We start from the raw sequence: 19,528 nt of genomic DNA, 5'->3' as shown, positions 1-19,528 counted from the left end.
CGATGGCGCACGCGCGCAGCCGGTTTGGGTTCCGTGTTACTGTTATTCTGGCTGCAGAGGGCGTCACTGTGTAGCCGTAGCTAGTTGTCTAGCTAGCAGCAAGCAAGAGATAAGAACGCTGCCACTGAGCATGGCTACGGCACATAAACAATGAACGACTGGGTCACATCTGTAAATATCCAACTAATTGAACGAACGACGCTCTAGCAGCCAAAAGATGAGAAAGTATGAATTTTCTTATAAAAAAATAAAATAAACAAAAAAAATATTTATACCGGTAAATGTGTGCTTTGGCAACCGTGGTATAAGCGGGATAGATGCCTCCGTTCTCCTCAAAGGGACTAGGCTCCACCTCGTCCTGCTGCGTCTTCCCGCTGTGTTTTCCATTGTTTACTTATAACGCTTCGAACACACCGACTGTGTCATTGCGTTTCGATACACCAGAGGTACATTCATTTCCAATGGAACGCTGCATTTGCCTTGCAGCATTGCAGAGGCAGTTGCAGTGCGTTCTGTGTGGTCGAACGTATGCATCAACTTGTATGCGTAGACTTGACAGAAAGTAGCAAAATATGAATGTAGATTTTTTTTTTGCACACATATTCAGTAAAAAATGTGGGATTACATAAAAACAGTTTGATTGCATAATTTCTTTACATTTTTTATTAATTTATTTGCCAAGTATATTATTTATTCCATGACATCCACAAATGAATTGTGAGAGCCTATAATGTAATTTCCCTCCAATGCAGTTTTGGAGCGAAATGCAATAATAAATAGTCAAGATAGCAGAGTAGGCTCTTTCAAAAATGAGACCATCGTTGAGGAAGGTGGTCTTGATCACACTGTTGGGCCGGGACCAGCCCCGCCGAAAGCGCAGGTCTGTGTGGGTCCAGAGATGGTTAAAGTCCCGAAAGCAGGCAGGGGAGTTCCACCGTCTAATTCAAGAGCTTCGACTGTTTGGAGAGGAATTCCGAAGTTACTTTCGTCTGGACCGAAGCCAGTTCGATCACCTGCTCCAGATGGTTGGAGCCAGGATCACCCAGATGGATACCAACTACCGGGAGTCCATCAGCCTGGCGCTTTATCTCCGGTAAACTACATTCTAGTACATTTTTATCTTCTCTCTCTCTGATACCTGTGCCTGAATTCTCTCCACTTCCTCCTACAGTCTTCTTCTACATAGACATGAACATGATAAGCCAAACCATTACCTAGCATAACTATAGTTATTAGATAGCTATCATGGACATGTCACCTACTGTACACATAGACACACACACACGGTTATCTGACCAAATGATCAGGGGTACAGTAGTATCTACCATTTCTATTACTATTTATCTAGCATACACACTCACACTCTTTCAAACATGATTATTTGGTAAAGTTATCAGGGGTAGTAACTAGCATAATTTATTTGACTATTTCTTTCACACACACACACCTCATTGGCTAGGTTAGCAAGCTAGGTTAGCTAGCTAGCTAACGCTAACTAGCCACATCTAGCACAAGCTCACTACTAAACTGACCTGGCAATCCTACTATAGTGGACACTTGTCTCCAAGCAGTATTTTTTGTGTTTATGTCCCTGTAGCTGTCAGCAGTTGTGTCAAAAAGACACGGTTTTGAGGATACTGCGAAAATGATTCTCTCCTCCATGTGTCCAACCGCATGCGACCATTTGCAAAAGGTACCTGAATCAGTATAGTTGCCTAGCTGCGCAAAATGTTATGCAGCAGTGATGCAATGACGCAGTCGGTGTGTTCGAAGCGTTAGACATTCTAACATATACCACAATGTCTTGGTACTTATTTTCAATGCAACATTTGAATAGCAATTTTGACCAACCCTTGGTTATGATGTATATGACAAGATACTTTGGTTATTTTAGTAATTATTTTTCACATGCTTATAATCCAAAGATACGTTTTTATAGGGGAGTGAAATATTGTTTATGTTAAACTGTTGAGAAAAGAGAACCTATGGTGACTCAGGGAGACACTCATGTTTTATATGCTACACATATCATTCTGACAATAAACAAGTAGATTTACAGTTTCAAACAATGTTTAAAGGCATGTCGGTACTTTAGTACTACACTGTTATTTACTACTAATGTAGTATCTAACATGTTAAGGACGGTCTACATGTACACAATATAACACATCCCCACAGCATCTGAGGCGGCATTCACTGACACTGACATTGTATTGTATTATTATGTGAAAGTAGCATAATATAATACATAGTATAAGAAACGTAGAGTTTATAATGTTGTTTAAAAGTTTAGAATATACAGTGCCTTCAGAAAGCATTCATACCCCTTGACTTATTCAGCATTTTGGCATGTTAACATGTGTTTAGATTCTTTTCAAATTTATTGACAATTAAATACAGAAATATCTAATTTACATAAGCATTCACACCCCTCAGTCAATACTTTGTAGAAGCGATTACAGCTGTGAGTTTTTCTGGGTAAGTCTGTAAGAGCTTTCCACACCTGCATTGTGCAACTTTTGTCCATTATTCTTTTCAAAATTCTTAAAGCTCTTTCAAATTGGTTGTTGATCATTGCTTGACAACCATTTTCAGGTCTTGCTGTAGATTTAAGTCAAAACTGTAACTCGGCCACTCGCTGTCTTCTTGGTAAGCAACTCCAGTGTAGATTTGGCCTTGTGTTTTAGGTTATTGTACTGCTGAAAGGTGAATTAATCTCCCATTGTCTGGTGTAAAGCAGATTGAACCAGGTTTCCCTCAAGGATTTTGCCTGTGCTTAACTCCATTCTGTTTATTTTTTATCCTGAAAAACTCCCCAAAATTTAACGATTACAATCATACCCATAACATGATGCAGCCACCACTATGCTTGAAAATATGGAGAGTGTTTTGAATATGTGTATTCTGTACAGGCTTCCTTCTTTCCACTTTGTCAATAAGATTAGTGTTGTGGAGTAACCACAATGTTGTTGATCCATCCTGAGTTCCTCCTATCACAGCCATTAAACTCTGTAACTGTTTTAAAGTCACCATTGGCCTCCCTGAGCGGTTTCCTTCCTCTCTGGGCAAAACATGATAGGAAGGATGCCTGTATCTTTGTAGGAACGGGGTATATTGATACACCATCTAAAGTATAATGAATAACTTCACTATGTTCAAAGGGATAGTCAATGTCTGCTTTTTTAATTTCTACCCAACTACCAAAAGATGCCCTTTGCAAGGCATTGCAAAACCCCCATTGTTCTTTGTGGATGAATCTGTGTTTGAAATTCACTGCTCTATGTGTGGGGTACAGAGATGAGTTGGTCATAGACTCACCACTGGCGTACCAGACGCCCCCGCAGCCCCCGTAAAGAGGGGGCCATGAGTTTTGCAGGCCCATGCGCCTGTCATTGATGTCTATTTGTTTTATTTAATACATCATTTTGACAGTAACTCTACAAAAAGTCATGCATAAACCACATATTTCCATATGTACTAGGAAGCTAAGTGTTTGTTTCTTGTGACTGAAAAAGAACAAATAAACTGATTGAAAGTATGAGGGGATATCAGTGAACAAATGCCGTGGTCAAGGCTATGACGGTGCCAGGGCAATGAGTGGAGCTTACTCAGGTGTTCAAAAGCGCATATCATACCGAGAGCCTAATGCTTCTTAGGTAGTTCTTTATAAGTTTTAGTTTAGAAAACGATCTCGCAGAAGCAACAGTCACAGGGACGGTACAAACAGCTTGATTGCCGTAGCAACATCAGAGAAACTAGGCAGAAGGGAGTTGTGCTTCAAATACAGCAGTTCTATAACATCTTCAGCCTCTTGTTGCAAGCTCATTCTCCTTAAAGGCCGGTCTCAACACGTTATGGAAAGAGACTAACTGTACAGGAAGCTCTGGGGACAGGTCGTCTGGATACTGGACAGGCAATAAATTGGGAAACGCAAACAGATTCTTCTTACGCAGACAATAGTTCTTGAAGACTTAAACAAAAAAAGCTTTTGTGATTTCTTTCATACTGGTGAACTGTCGTTTGAGTTGAGTGGTTGCAATACCAACAGTCCCTTATCTCTGGTATACATTGGCATGCATCAAGACTAAGTAAAAATGTTTTGTACCACGATGGACATATAATGCACAATGACTCAGGAAACTATCCGGGTTGGCAATACTCAGTATAGAAAACAGTCGGACCCGCAACCTGGACCTACAGGCTGTGGTGAAAACATTTGCAGACAAGAAAGGAGGACTTTAGGACACCAGTGGAGTCCCAATTTGGATTAAATTTGATTTAATTTACCTTGAATAATGCAGCCCATTTGTGTAGGCTATTAGCCAGACAAAACCCACTAAGTTCAACAACCACAAAAATCTCTGCAGCACTCCACCAATCAGGCTTTATGGTAGAGTGGCCAGATTGAAGCCACTCTTCAGTAAAAGGTACATAACAGCCCACTTGGAGTTTACCAAAAGGTGTCTAAAAGGACTCAGACCATGAGAAACAAGATTCTCTGGTCTGATGAAACCAAGATTGAACTCTTTAGCCGGAATGCCAAGCACCATCCTTACAGTGAAGCATGGTGGCGGAAGCATCATGCTGTGGGGATGTTTTTCAGTGGCAGGTACTGGGAGACTAGTCAGGATCGAGGCAAAGATGAACGGAGCAAAGTACAGTGATCCTTGATGAAAACCTGCTCCAGAGCGCTCAGGTCCTCAGACTGGGGCTAAGGTTCACCTTCCAACAGGACAACAACCCTAAGCACACATCCAAGACAATGCAGGACTGGCTTCGGGACAAGTCTTTACATGTCTTTGAGTGGCCCAACCACGATGCTTTGGGTAAAAAGCTCATCTTCGTCAACTGCAGGTGGTGCTGGAACGGACAGGCCATCTGCTTCTGCTTAGATTGCAGTCAAAATGCGCTGCTGGGAAGGGGTCTAAGGGCTTGGGGTTTCCGGGTATGGGGTCTAGTGGGTTGGGTGACTTGAGAGGTGCTTGGGGTTGGAGGTCTGGTAGCTTGAGTGGTTCTCAGGGTCAGCAAAGGGGTTTACTCTGAGGACATAGGCTCTTCCCGTATAGCGACCTCAAGTGTTCACCTGTGTCTTCTCTTCCTCTCCCTGTCCTCTCCCTGCACCTGGCTGTCCCTGTCTGTCATATTCCCACTTGTGGGACGTTATTTTACAAATGAATGACATGATTGGGATAAAATGCCAGAGACGGTGGTTGCTGGCTGCAGTCACACTCTGTATTTCCTTCTCTACCCTTTATGTACTGCCTCTGTTGCTCAGGTTTCTCATTTCTCTACAGTCGTCTTCTACAAAGTGATATAAAAAAAGTTGACCTTTTGCATGATCTCTTCCTCTGATATACTGGCGTCCATACTAATTTAATGTGCATGCCACCACTGTTACACGGAGTGGAACAGGGGAACTCAAGAGCAGACTCAGATGAGGAGACTGGGACGAAGTAACCAAGGTATTTATTGAAACATGGGGGGAGATGGAGTGCAGGTCAGGGAAAGCTCGGGCGGATTGCTAGAAACCAGGTGCGGAGGCTGAGGCTGGAGCGAGAGGGGTTGAGACAGAGTAAACAGGTCCGGAGAGGAATCCATGGGAGTAGAAGAGTGGGGATTCCAGGACAGAGTAGCAGGATGACGAGACGTGGGACTGGAGACAGGGACCAGTCAGAGCGGGCAGAACTGTAGCGGAGAGGAAAACAGCGTCAGGCAAGGAAACCAAGCACAACATGATCTGAACAGTAACAAACGGCTAGAAACATAGACTGACTGAGCAGATATTACAATCTGGCAGTGTGGAAGTGGCAGGGCTGAGTATTTGTAGAGGTCTTGATTATGGAACAGGTTGCAGCTGGTGGGGATCTGCTCTGACTCCACCCACACAATGAGAGAGAGAGAGAGAGAGAGAGAGAGAGAGAGAGAGAGAGAGAGAGAGAGAGAGAGAGAGAGAGAGAGAGAGAGAGAGAGAGAGAGAGAGAGAGAGAGAGAGAGAGAGAGAGAGAGAGAGAGAGAGAGAGAGAGAGAGAGAGAGAGAGAGAGAGAGAGAGAGAGAGAGAGAGAGAGAGAACGTGTACTGGGGGAGTGGCGGCAGGTCAAGGAGACACAGGATGAGCAGTAGAGGGCGTTGCAGGAGCAGATGTGACAACCACCAACTGTACGGGTAATGAACTGGATATTGTTCTTGAAACCATTGCGCAAATGGAAAATAAATACATCATCATACAAAGAAACAAAAATAGATAAATAAATTAACATCCCACACCTTCAGTCATAGTCCAATCCAAATCACAACCCTACACAGGCTCAGGGGCCTGGGAGGAGATCATCTTTAGTCAGTATTCCCTGCAATGTTTCAGCTGTTATTTCCTGAATACCAAAAAACCTTGCAGATACAATTATGTACAGCTTCTTGGACTTCTTGCTCGTTCGGGCAGTTCAATGAATCCCTTGAACAATAAACATCATAAAATCCACTATCAATGTACGTATCTGTATCCTTCAACTGATGAATAACATTCTGAATCTCAACTGGCTGCTGGGCATCCACTGCCATAGTTTCCTCAGCTCCACTCGCTCCTTCAACAATTTCCTGTGCCCCTGTGTAGGAGACCTGCTGTACAGCCCGGATTCATGCTACTTCAAACTCCTCCACCCTAGCAGGGAACTCCAGGAATTCAGCAATGTGATTTCCACCACAATTGCAACACTGTAGATCATCACCTTCTTTACAAACATATTTCTTCCGTTGGTATAGACTTGACACATGACCATACTTTTTGCAATTCGACACTGTAAAGGTTTATTCACAAATGCTTATGTATCCCAGTTTCACACGAAAATCAAAACTCTACACTTCAGATCCTGATCATTTAGAGAGACAGCAGGGAAAGAAAAAAAAACATTCCTGGTCACTGACTGGCTCTACCTTTCCTAATGCCTCCTTAACCATCTCCATGACCTCAAATTGATCTCCCAGAAATACATTTTATATACAGAAATACAGATTACTGCACCTGTACATAGCCCATCTATAATTTAGCCCAAACAACTACCTCTTTACCTACTGTATTTATTTATTTATTTTGCTCCTTTGCACCCCATTATTTCTATCTCTACTTTGCACATTCTTCCACTGCAAACCAACCGTTTCAGTGTTTTTTACTTGCTATATTGTATTTACTTCGCCACCATGGCCTTTTTTATATTTTTATTTATTTATATATATATATTTTTTGCCTTCACCTCCCTTATCTCACCTCACTTGCTCACATTGTATATAGACTTATTTTTCTACTGTATTATTGACTGTATGTTTGTTTTACTCCATGTGTAACTCTGTGTTGTTGTATGTGTCGAACTGCTTTTTTTTATCTTGGCCAGGTCGCAATTGTAAATGAGTACGTGTTCTCAACTTGCCTACCTGGTTAAATAACGGTGAAATAAAAATAAAATAAATAAACATTGTTGTTGATGAATCGCACTCCTACTAGAAACTGATTTACAACTTTTGCTATTTTTGATCCATTTCCCGCTGTAACTGTCTTTCATTCATTCTCACCGACTTCACTCAACGAATCAACCAGCACTCCCCCTTCCGCCGTCGGCATCTTCTTCTTCTTCTATGATATCATGGAGGTCCGCAAACAATCGTTTAAGTGCATGCCGCCACGTACTGTGCTGGAATGTACAATCAATTATGATCTGCCCAATTCTGTACTACCATGAAAATAAAATAAAAAACAAATAAATCCCTATTAACTTCTACCCCCCCTCCCCAAACCCCTCCACAACTCCCCTACCCCTTTACACTTGATCTATATCATTCTGAAACACTGCACCCTCAGGATTGTTAAGCATGTCAACAACCATTTCAACAGTAACATCTGTTACCCCCCAACATCTCTTTTACCGTCTCCACAATAACCTTCAACCTGGCATTTCTGCTTTCCACAACCCGAGTCGTATTGATAACCTTACCAATAAGAGCTATGATGTCAACTTTATTCATGATCAATGTGTCCTTTGACAGCGCACATTCATGAGCACAAGATTTCTGAACAGGCCTCGAAACCATGCCAAGACCATCAGAAACACCATACCCGACATTAGGTCCACTTACTTAAAGATTAGTCATGGAAGATACATCACTACCCACTGTAGTTCCACCAATCTGTCTTTCAGCCTCTGCATACGATATTTCATGACTAATTCTATATCTCTGAGCCTCTCTACCCTCTCTCTGTACCTGGCATCCACAAATGCTGCACAATGTCCCCCCCCCCCCACACATTTACAACACTTAACCTTCAAATTGCTCCCACATTCACCGTAATCATGTTCCCCTCCACACTTGGCACATGTTTTCCTTCCTTTCCATTGAACAGCCACATGTCCCATTCTTTGGCATTTAAAACACTGCAATGAGGATGGGACAAATTCTCTGACATTGAAACTAAGGAATCGTATCTGTACTTTTCCAGGTAAAACATTCTCAAATCTCAATAGCACTGATAGGCTTTCACTTCTTCGACCCTCTTTCCTACTGATCAACCATTTTGGCATCAATCCCTCTTCCTCCCTTCACATTTTCTTTAATATCATCCATGGACATAGATATAGGGACCCCAGTGATGACTCCCCTCAATCTAGCATAAGCACCAGGGAAATGGCTTTTAATCTTCTTCCCATTAAGCTTTTCCATTTTCAAAATATTTTCTTGCTGGCTACCTCAAAATATGAACAACCTACCATGTGCAATGAACCGAACTAGTTTGACTTCACCTACCTCTTTCTCTATGGCATTAGTTAGTTGGATAGGGTGTAAATGAGGCCCTGTGGTGTCATCAAACACCATCACCACTTTCCACTCCAACACATCATTACTCTTGCTTCCTACCTTGGCCCTCTTTATGCTTTCTTCACTAGACACGCCACTGCTTTCTGTATCGTGATCTCTCTTCTTCCTCTGTCTTTTCATGACCGACCATTTCGGTCCTTGACCCTCATCCTCCCGCCCCGTACCGTCAGAACTGACACACATATTGTTCGCATTCGAGGACAGCTGTTGCTTCCATCAACTTTTTCTCCATTTCATCAGCGCTACTCGCCGCCATTTCCGTCTCTCCCCTCTACCTTTGACGTTGACCGTCTCCACACTCCTCCCTACTAACTCAACACGCCCACTTCCACCATCTCCCCGGAGGCGTGTTTTCCCTTTGTGTGATCTCAACTGTGAAGATGCAGAGCATGGATTGTGACAATTGCATAAAATGTACCGTACAGCAAAGTGATGATGAAAGCAGTGTGCACGTGGCGTTACTCCCAAGCCCTGCTGAGTGCTTATGGTTATTGTGAATGAGGCTTCAGGGATTTTACAGCAGAGGCACTACAAGGAATCCTTTGATTGAATGCTCCGTCCTCACATGTCCCTGAGCCTGTGTAGGGATGTGATTAGAACTGTGACTGAAGGAGTGGGATGGTTTTGGATTGATATGCATCTTCTTTTTTTATGTCACCCCCCTTCTAGTGGCCAAAAGGCTGTATTATGGGCAGCGCAATTGAGGGCTTCCACCATTTTAAAGTAGTCAACTGGGTGGGACTTCTAACTTCATTGGCGGACCCTCCTGGTCATCAGGAGGGATCAGCCAACCATCAAGAAGAAAATTGACTACTTCAAAATGGAGATTGCCTCAATGACACTGCCCATGCAACTATAATGGTACAGATACTAGTGCCACATTCGAAACAACTGGGACGTCGGAGAAAGAGTTTAAATCATGATGTCAGTGATTTTCAGGTCAGAACTCTTGAACGAGGGCTGAGTTTCCGATTTGGAATTCCCGAGTTGGATGACCGTTCAAATCAATATTTTTCCAGTCGGAGCTCGTTCCCAGTTGTATTGAACGCAATGAAGTCGTAGATTTCTGAGTTCCGAGTTGTTTTGAACGTGGGAAAAGATGAGTCCTCTGTCTACCTCTATGAGAACTGCGTCGCTCCCCAAGCAGGAAGTTGAATATTGGGAGAGCCGGAAGAGAGCGGGCCAAAAGGAATGTTCCATCACACCCCGAGGACTGTCAAGAGGTGCATTATTTTCACATCTCAAATATATATTTTTGACTGCAGGACATTTTCATAAAAAGTAAGTAATTTAGATTAACATGGAAGTATCTCTTAACTACTACGCGCTCGCAGGATGGAATGCAGGCTGAATTGAAAAACCAATCCGAGCTCGACCAGTGGCAAAATAATTTTCGACACAAGCAGAGCAAGTAACTGGAACAGGAAATAATATTAAATTACTATGAACCTCTTCATGTTTAGTAGCTAAATAATCTAGCTAAACTTGTTCTTCATGTCTGTCATTGTCTAATAGAAATAGCATTCTCTGTACCGTCTTTTCTGATTCCACTGTTAAATCACTGCAAACGAAAATGTGTCACAAGGTTTGATAAAGATCAGCAATCAAGAAAATGCTAATAATGTAGCTACTTTACAAGCTACTTATGTCAATGTTATTTGTTTAATCTCTCGCAAGTGCACTTGACAAGGCAGCACATTTGAACGACTATTGTTGCTACAGTGGTCCAGTCGACCAGTCCAGCTAATAAACGCAGAAATACTATGAATACACAGCTGCCTGGATTTTTTTTCTTCTAGCTGACGTTAGCTAATTAAGCCAATTGTCTTGCATTTGTATTATGGACGTAGCTTTTCTAACGAAACACTCAATCTACGTGTGTGGTGGTGCTGGAAGCCTTCAATACTATGACTACTCATCGTCAATGCGCAATACAATAAGTGGCTTTTGTGGTTAACTTGGAATCGCTAGAATAGGTTAGCTGACAACACTGAAACAATGCGCATGTTTCAATAGGGCCGAAGTCGTGAATAGTTTTGATGCTGGATGGCCAGATCGCGAACAAGAAACTGCCGTGTGGGGAATCGTAAGTGGCTCGTTTCAACTAGTTTAATCTTGTCCTGGACTTGATACCATGGCTTGTTTTGACTGATTTCACGTCAATGATATGGCAAAAAATTCGCTAGATAGCTAGCCAACAACTGTAACGATATATTTGAGAAACAAGTGTTCATTGTGCAAATGTATGTATGTTTTCAATAAACATTGGAGACGAAATATTGTTTACATGTTGTCAACATTTTAAGCCAACCCCATCTGTTTTGCCCCATAGTTGCGCACACGTCGGTTTTGTAGCTAAACAACCAACCCGTCTATGGCCGCACCTCTTTTTTTATTATTTTATACGTTTTTTAAGGGGCTTTACTACACATGGGGTGTGGTATGTATGTCACAACTGCGCCAGACGGAAGACCATTTTGTTGTTACAGAGAGAGAGTCCCATGTTGTAACAGGGTGCATCCTCCCTCCTTTTCCCCATCTCGGAATGAATGGAGCCACGTCGCGTACTACCCGCTCATTGAACACAGATGCCAGCCTTGTGCAGAGTTAGGTCTTAGTTAAAAGTGGCCCTTCTTGCTGAGACTTGGATGATGGCCAAAGGCAGCCTAAAAAAAAAATGCAAATACACCACAATACCCCCATCCCAGCTTTTGAAAGACTTCATACTGGTTATTCAGTTGTCTGCTAATGTTTAATGACATTCAGATGGGGTTTTTAGGTCCTATAAAAATCATAGGAAGATGCATGTTTGAATATTGATATGCCAATTCTCCCCAGATGTGGAAGGCAGCAGCAGGTCAGTCCGTCACCGTGGCGGTGGATGATGGAGGTGATGACTGGGAGACAGACCCAGACTTTGAGGTAAGTCGACCACGGTAATGAAGTCCCACTTCATTAGTCCAGGCTGTTTTTCCCCTGTTTTTTGCTGTTTCGTCTTAACACCTCACCATATCCTCTCCTCCCTCCTTACCCAATGTCCACTAAATCATTTTTTATTTGACTACTCCTCTTCCTCTCTCTCTTCCTTTGCCTCCCCTATTTCCCAATTTTTTTAAATTTTTATATCTTCCTCTTTCCTCTCCTCCCCCGCTGACCACCTTGCTCCTTGTTTCCGTGCTAACAGAATGACGTTTCGGAGAAGGAACAGCGGTGGGGGGCCAAGACGGTGGAAGGCTCCGGTCACCAGGAACACATTAAGTAAGTAGCGCTGCTTTGTCATCCTTGTCATCAACACCAGTTTATCGTTATCGGCGTCACCACATTTCAAACATGATCATTTCAATGTCATTGTAATCATGGTCTTCACATTGTCTACCGTTCGACGATATTACATCTTTAATCATTTCATTATTCAGTTAAGTTTTTTTTTTTACCTGTCATCAGGTTTTTGAGGATGGCCAGTGAAGCTCAGTCATTCTTACCCCATTATTTCTCTCCCTCCTCCCAATCTTTTCCCTCCTACCCCCTCTCCAGTATCCACAAGCTGCGTGAGAACGTGTCATCGGAGCACAGTGACCTGAGGCAGAAGGAGCAGGCCACCATGCCCAAGGCCTCAGATGGCTATGGGGGCAAGTTTGGGGTGCAGCAGGACCGCATGGACAAAGTGAGTGGTGACCATAGTAATAGAATTACTGGAACGGGAAATGCCCTTCAGACCACAGCAATTTGATTATATTTTATTTTGGCGACCACATCTGTAGAAAAGCTGATTATCCAATGATTCAAAGCCCAGGACCAACAGCTGATCGCTATAACAACAGTCTCCAGAGGGAGCGCAGGAACATTATTTTGGAATGGAATTAGTTTAACCTCATCTGATTGGCATAAATTGCCAATTGCATTTCAGTCTTCTACTGATATGTTTACTTTTACACATGCGCACACAGGAATGTTGCCGTGCGTTGACTGTGATTTGTGGCAAAAGCAGCTGAGCTCATCATTGCTGTTTGAGTTGTGTTATCCACAATGCTCTCTCTCTCTCTATTTCTCTTTCTTTGTGTGTGTGAGAACAGGGTGTGACGGTGGGCAGGCAGGGGGCCATTTTAGCCCCCCCCCCCCTCACTCTGCCTGCACACTGCTCAGTGTGTTGTGAATATTATGACTCAGCACTGTTTACCCCACTCTGTGTGTGTGACTCGGCGGTCAACACCTGATCAAACCACTGCATACCCAGCAGTCAGCCTCACACTGTTTGCATTTATTCACCTCTCTTTCTCTCCCCCTCCCCTCCAGTCTGCGGTGGGTCATGAGTACCAGAGTAAGCTGTCCAAGCACTGCTCTCAGACAGACACATCCAAAGGCTTCGGGGGGAAGTTTGGAGTGCAGGGCGACCGCGTCGACAAGGTACGCTCATCATGGTCACATTGGGCTCTATGGTCAGGTCACATGGTCAGGAAAAACCACACAGAGATTTTAGGTCTTGACATCAATATATGATGTGGCATTTTGGGACAGATCTCCCTTGTAAGATAGTTTTTGAGGTACCCAATAGGAATACCCAATTTATAGGATGAATGAAAAGAATAGAATTTGAGTAAGTGCCCATCTCTCAAGTTATGTCATTTAGATGTGAATACTTGAGTAGCATGAAAAGATACTGGATGATGGTGCTGAGAAATGCTGCGTTCTCCTTTGGCTGGTGACTTTTGTTAACTTCAACATGGAGATCTCTCCCTTTTCAGTCCGCCGTCGGGTTTGACTATGCCGGGAAGACGGAGAAGCACGCATCGCAGAAAGGTGATTTTTACACGGTCTGTTAACACAGGCAAACGACACAAGTTGAACAGTTCAATGTTTTGTAACTCTGGGGTAGAAGTTGCACAATTTAGCTCTGATCTAAGATCAGCTCACTATCCTTAGTCCCCACAAATCCTTACTGTATCCATCAGGCGGTAAAAGGTCAAACTGACCTGAGCCTTCTGAATACACACTCGTAGTTTAGACACTTCACATAGTTCAGAACTGTCTGCTCTGTAGACCATCTGGATGACATCGTATCTGGTCCAGTCAGACCTTTATGGTATTAGGATGGGTGTGAGTGGCATCCGATGCTGTGTGAGTGAGTATGCTCCTGGCTTTTAGCTTTCAGTGCTCCCCGACTCCAGCTGCACTCCTGTGATTCCGTGCTGTGACCACCATTGTTCCTCACCCCCATCTAGTTGTTAGCTCTATGTGCCCAATCCTAAATGAACCCCTAGCTCCTAAGGCACTTAAACTAAAATGACTACATTAAGCAAGATCACAACAGCTCCACCTTGCCCTCTGACAAGCTAGGGGGAAATTTACCCATATTGCTCACACCTATACTATTAAACAGTCAATCTGAATTTTATCCCAGACCTACTGTACATGAAGTGCCTAGATTGTATGGGCTAGGGGTTGATTTTTTTGTTGAGTATTCATCACTGCAGCCACCATTCCCTGCTTCATTCTTGACCCCTCCCCCTGCTTTGATGTGCAGACTACTCCACAGGGTTTGGGGGGAAATACGGGGTGCAGGCAGACCGCGTGGACAAGACTGCAATGGGCTTTGAATACCAAGGCAAAACGGAGAAACACGACTCCCAGAAAGGTTTGTGTAGCGAGTTCTACTGTAAGTCGCTCTGGATAAGAGCGTCTGCTAAATGACTAAAATGTAAATGTAATACACACACATAATTTGTACATGGACACCCACACATACATTCGTGCACACATACATTAGTGGGGGAAAATATGGCAAACGTTAAGTCCCAGAAAGGTTTGTGTAGCATAACATGAGTACACAGTCGTGTGTGTATATAGTACCAAAAGTTTGGACACCTACTCATTCAAGGGTTTTTCTTTATTTGTACTCTTTTATACATTGTAGAACAATAGTGAAGACATCAAAACTATGAAATAACACATATGGAATCATGTAGTAACCAAAACAGTGTTAAACAAATCAAAATATATTTGAGATTCTTCAAAGTAGCTACCTTTTTCATCCCAAACCATCTCAATTGGGTTGAGGTCGGATGATTGTGGAGGACACGTCATCTGATGCAGCACTCCACTCGCCTTTTTGGTGAAATAGCCATTACACAGCCTGGAGATGTGTTGGGTCATTGTCCTGTTGAAAAACAAATGATAGTCTCACTAAGATTTGTCATAGACGCTTGCTAAAAACTTTAATGAGCAGGCCTCTAAATTTAGAGGCCTTTCATGACCTGGCCTCTAAATTGGTATGAAATTAGCTTGATCCCCTCTGTTGAAGTTTGGACCTTCTTTTTTGATATCTTTAGTGATATTGTTAACAAACACGCCCCCAAAAAGAAAATGAGAATTAAAAACCGGTTCAGTTCCTGGTTCGACCATGATCTTGCAGTTACACTACCTCAAGAATTGCATTTGACGAAAGGCTTGGCACACGCATACTCAGGCTGACTGGCTCTCCTTCAGGGAAATGAGAAATAAGTGCACTCAGGCTATCCGGAAGGCCAAAGTTAGTTACTTTAAGGAGCAGTTCTCTCTCTGTGGGTCGAACCCCAAGAAGTTCTGAAAAACGGTTAAAGACCTGGAGAATAAACCCTCCTCCTCACAGCTGCCCATGCCCCTTAAAGTTGATGATGTGGTTGTTACTGACAAGAAGCACATGGCTGAGCTCTTTAATCACCTCTTCATTTAGTCAGGATTCCTATTTGACTCAGCCATGCCTCCTTACCCGTCCAACATTTCCTCATCTCCCACCCCTTCTAATGCGACTAGCCTCGATGCACCTCCCTCTTTTTCCCCTGCCTCGCTACAAAGTTTCTAAAGGAGCTCCTTAAACTTGACCCCCAAAAAAACATCTGGGGCAGATGGTTTAGACCCTTTCTTCTTAAAGTTTTCTTCCCTTAGACTTGGCAATTATATATCTGACCTTTTAAACCTGTCTATCCTCACTGGGGAGATTCCCATTGCTTGGAAGGCAGCCACAGTTCACCCTTTATTTAAAAGGGGAGATCAAGCTGATCCAAACTGTTATAGGCCTATTTCTATTTTTCCCTGTATCAAAAGTGTTGTAAAAACTTGTCAATAATCAACTGACTGGCTTTCTTGATGTCTGTAGTATTCTCTCTGGTATGCAATCTGGTTTCCGCTTCGGTTATGGATGTGTCACTGTGACCTTAAAATGTCCTCAATGATGTCACCATTGCCCTTGATTCTAAGCAATGTTGCGCTGCTATTTTAATTTACTTGGCCAAAGCTTTTGATACGGTAGACCATTCCATTCTTGTGGGCTGGCTAAGGAGTATTGGTGTCTCTGAGGGGCTTTGGCCTGGTTTGCTAACTACGTCTCTCAAGGAGTGCAGTGTATAAAGTCAGAACACCTGCTATCTCAGTCACTGCCGGTCACCAAGGGTGTACCCCAAGGCTCAATCCTAGGCCCCACACTCTTCTCAATTTACATCAACAACATAGCTCCGGGAGTAGGAAGCTCTATCATCCATTTGTATGCAGATGATAGTCTTATACTCAACTGGCCCCTCCATGGCTTTTGTGTTAAATGCTCTACAACAAAGTTTTCTTAGTGTCCAACAAGCTTTCTCTGCCCGTAAAAGTCTTCTGAACATCTCCAAAACAAAGATCATGTGGTTTGGTATGAAGAAAGGCCCTCTCCCCACAGGTGTGATTACTACCTCTGAGGGTTTAGAGCTTTAGGTTGTCACCTCATACAAGTACTTGGGAGTATGGCTAGACAGTACACTGTCCTTCTCTCAGCACATATCAAACCTGCAGGCTAAAGTTACATCTAGACTTGGTTTCCTCTATTGCAGTGGTTCCCAAACTTTTTATAGTCCCGTACCCCTTCAAACATTCAACCTCCAGCTGCGTACCCCCTCTGGAGGACAGAGGAGCCTCTTAAAGAAGAGGTCTCTTACAGGTCTGTGAGAGCCAGAAATCTTGCTTGTTTGTAGGTGACCAAATACTTATTTTCCACCATAATTTGCAAATAAATTCATTAAAAATCCTACAATGTGATTTTCTGGATTTCTTTTTCTCATTTTGTCTGTCATAGTTGAAGTGTACCTATGATGAAAATTACAGGCCTCTCTCATCTTTTTAAGTGGGAGAACTTGCACAATTGGTGGCTGACTAAATACCTTTTTGCCCCACTGTACATCACCCGTTCTGCCAGTCACATTCTGTTAAAGGTCCCCAAAGCACACACATCCTTGGGTCACTTGTCTTTTCAGTTCGCTACAGCTAGCGACTGGAACGAGCTGCAACAAACACTCTAACTAGACAGTTTTATCTCAATCTCTTCATTCAAAGACTCAATCATGGACAATCTTACTGACAGTTGTGGCTGCTTTGCATGGTGTACTGTGGCTGCTTTGCATGGTATACTGTTGTCTCTACCTTCTTGCCCTTTGTGCTGTTGTCTGTGCCCAACGGTGTTTGTACCCTGTTTTGTGCTGCTACCATTTTGTGTTGCTACCATGCTGTGTTGTCATCTTAGGTCTCTCTTTATGTAGTGTTGTCTGTCTTGTCGTGATGTGTGTTTCGTCCCATATTTTTACTTTTAATAAGTTTATTTGTAATCCCAGCCAACATCCCCCGCAGGAGGCCATTTGTCTTTTGGTAGGCCGTCATTGTAATTAAGAATTTGTTCTTACCTAACTTGCCTAGTTAAATATAAAATAAAGCGCAAACCAGATGGGATGGTGTATTGCTGTGGTAGCCATGCTGGTTAAGTGTGCCTTGAATTCTAAATAAATCACTGACAGTGTCACCAGCAAAGCACCATCATACCTCCTCCTCCATGCTTAACTGTGGGAACCATGCATGCAGAGATCATCCGTTCACTTACGCTGCGTCTTCCAAAGACGTGGTTGTTGGAACCAAAATTGAACTTTGAAGTATTTATTTGGGTTGCAATTTCTGAGGATGGTAACTTTAATGAACTTATCCTCTGCAGCAGTGGTAACTCTGGATCTTCCTTTCCTCTGGCGGTCCTCATGAGAGCCAGTTGCATAGCGCTTGATGGGTTTTTGCAACTGCACTTGAAGAAACATTCAAAGTTCTTGACATTTTCCGCATTGACTGACCTTCATGTCTTAAAGTAATGATGGACTGTCGTTTCTCTTTGTTTATTTGAGCTGTTCTTGCCATAATATGGTCTTTTATCAAATAGGGATGTCATCTGTATACCACCCCTACCTTGTCACAACACAATTGATTGGCTCAAACACATTAAGAAGGAAAGAAATTCCACAAATTCACTTAACAAGGCACCCCTGTTAATTGAAATGCATTCCCGGTGACTAGCTAATGAAGCTGGTTGAGGGAATGCCAAGGGTGTGCAAAGCTGTCAAGGCAAAGGGTGGCTACTTTGAAGAATCTCAAATATAAGATCAATCAAAAATATAACACTTTTTGGGGTTACTACATGATTCCATATTTGTTATTTCATAGTTTTGATGTCTTCACTAATATTCTACAATGTAGAAAATAGTAAAAAATAAGAAAACCCCTTGAATGAGCAAGTGTCCACACTTTAGACTGGTATGGTACATTAATCAGAAATGACTTTGTCAAGCAACAAAATAACTAGGACTTTACAGTGATGATGAAACTTGGGTAAACAATGTATTGTGGGTTGAAATCTTCATAGAAGTGACACAGGGTTGACGGAAAATCAAAATGCTGAATTTGGCACTTTAGCAAGTCTTCATTCAAATAAACAAATGTATTCATTGAATTGTCCATGTGGTCTATTTTTAAGGGCACTTCATTTAATATAACAGCCTTTTTAAAATTCATTATTTGTGCACTATTTCTACTTTAAAATATCAAAGGGCACTAATTTTGTGGAACAACCCTACAGGATGTGCAGGTTTGACTTCCTGCCCAGTTCTGACACACCTAATTCGGCTTATTACGGTTTTGATGTTTTAGTGCTGGGCTGTAACAAATACCTGCACTTCCTGTAGCTCTCCACAACCAGGGTTGAAGTCCACCGGTTTGCAGTTTTCTTGCCAAATCCAGTGCTTTGTTGTGCTTTAGCTTGATCGGCTGCTGTGCAGTTCCTGTTTAACTTGGTTTTTGGGCTGTGTGTCAGTGACTAACACTTGCCTGTGTATATATAATGTAGAATGTGTATCCAGATGGTACCTTGACTGAACTCTGAATTCTTTGCCTTGGGGGCAAGCCCAACCTATTTTTTTTCTTTTCTTCCTATGATTAACTATATCTGCTATTTTCCCAACCACTTTCCCGGGTATCCACCAGATTACACCAAAGGTTTTGGCGGGAAGTTCGGAGTGGAGACGGACAAGGTGGACAAGAGCGCCTTGGGCTTTGAGTACCAGGGCAAAACCGAGAAGCACGAGTCTCAGAAAGGTGTGTGTCCCTTTTGTCACGCACACACTAGGCTTGGGCGGTATCCAGAGTGTCATACCGTGATACCGACCTTGTGTGCAATACCGGGTTATTCAGTAATACCGGCACTGAACACAAGGGGCCCTGTTTTCAAACCCAACTGATACTCTAATACGAAAGGTTAGAAATGCTAACAAGTAAATGTAAAATCCCATAGCGAACGCTAACAATCGCGTTGCGGACGTTGTATACAGTCTCTGAACTAAACTATACAAGTAA

At 42.8% G+C, this 19,528-nt stretch overlaps 1 protein-coding gene and 1 long non-coding RNA gene across 2 annotated transcripts; one reads left to right on the top strand and one right to left on the bottom strand.

The window, feature by feature from the left end:
- Positions 1-5,449: 5,449 nt before the first annotated feature.
- LOC139563197 (uncharacterized) lies at positions 5,450-9,133 on the bottom strand. Its single transcript, XR_011672503.1, has 2 exons — positions 8,900-9,133; positions 5,450-5,685 (listed from the first exon to the last, which is right to left on the bottom strand). It is a non-coding gene; the product is annotated as an uncharacterized lncRNA (long non-coding RNA).
- Positions 9,134-9,996: 863 nt separating this feature from the next.
- On the top strand, positions 9,997-19,270 carry LOC139563085 (src substrate protein p85-like; the record flags this gene model as incomplete). Its single annotated transcript, XM_071381364.1, is given in 8 exon segments — positions 9,997-10,083; positions 11,699-11,782; positions 12,045-12,118; positions 12,395-12,524; positions 13,154-13,264; positions 13,603-13,657; positions 14,382-14,492; positions 19,160-19,270. Coding segments are annotated over 7 exon segments (676 nt in total), but the record flags the coding sequence as incomplete, so codon positions are not given.
- Positions 19,271-19,528: the final 258 nt, after the last annotated feature.

This window comes from Salvelinus alpinus, chromosome 33, assembly GCF_045679555.1.
Source record: "Salvelinus alpinus chromosome 33, SLU_Salpinus.1, whole genome shotgun sequence".
Lineage (NCBI taxonomy): Eukaryota > Metazoa > Chordata > Actinopteri > Salmoniformes > Salmonidae > Salvelinus > Salvelinus alpinus.
Note: the sequence above shows the minus strand (reverse complement) of the source record. Positions and strands in the feature narration are given on the sequence as shown.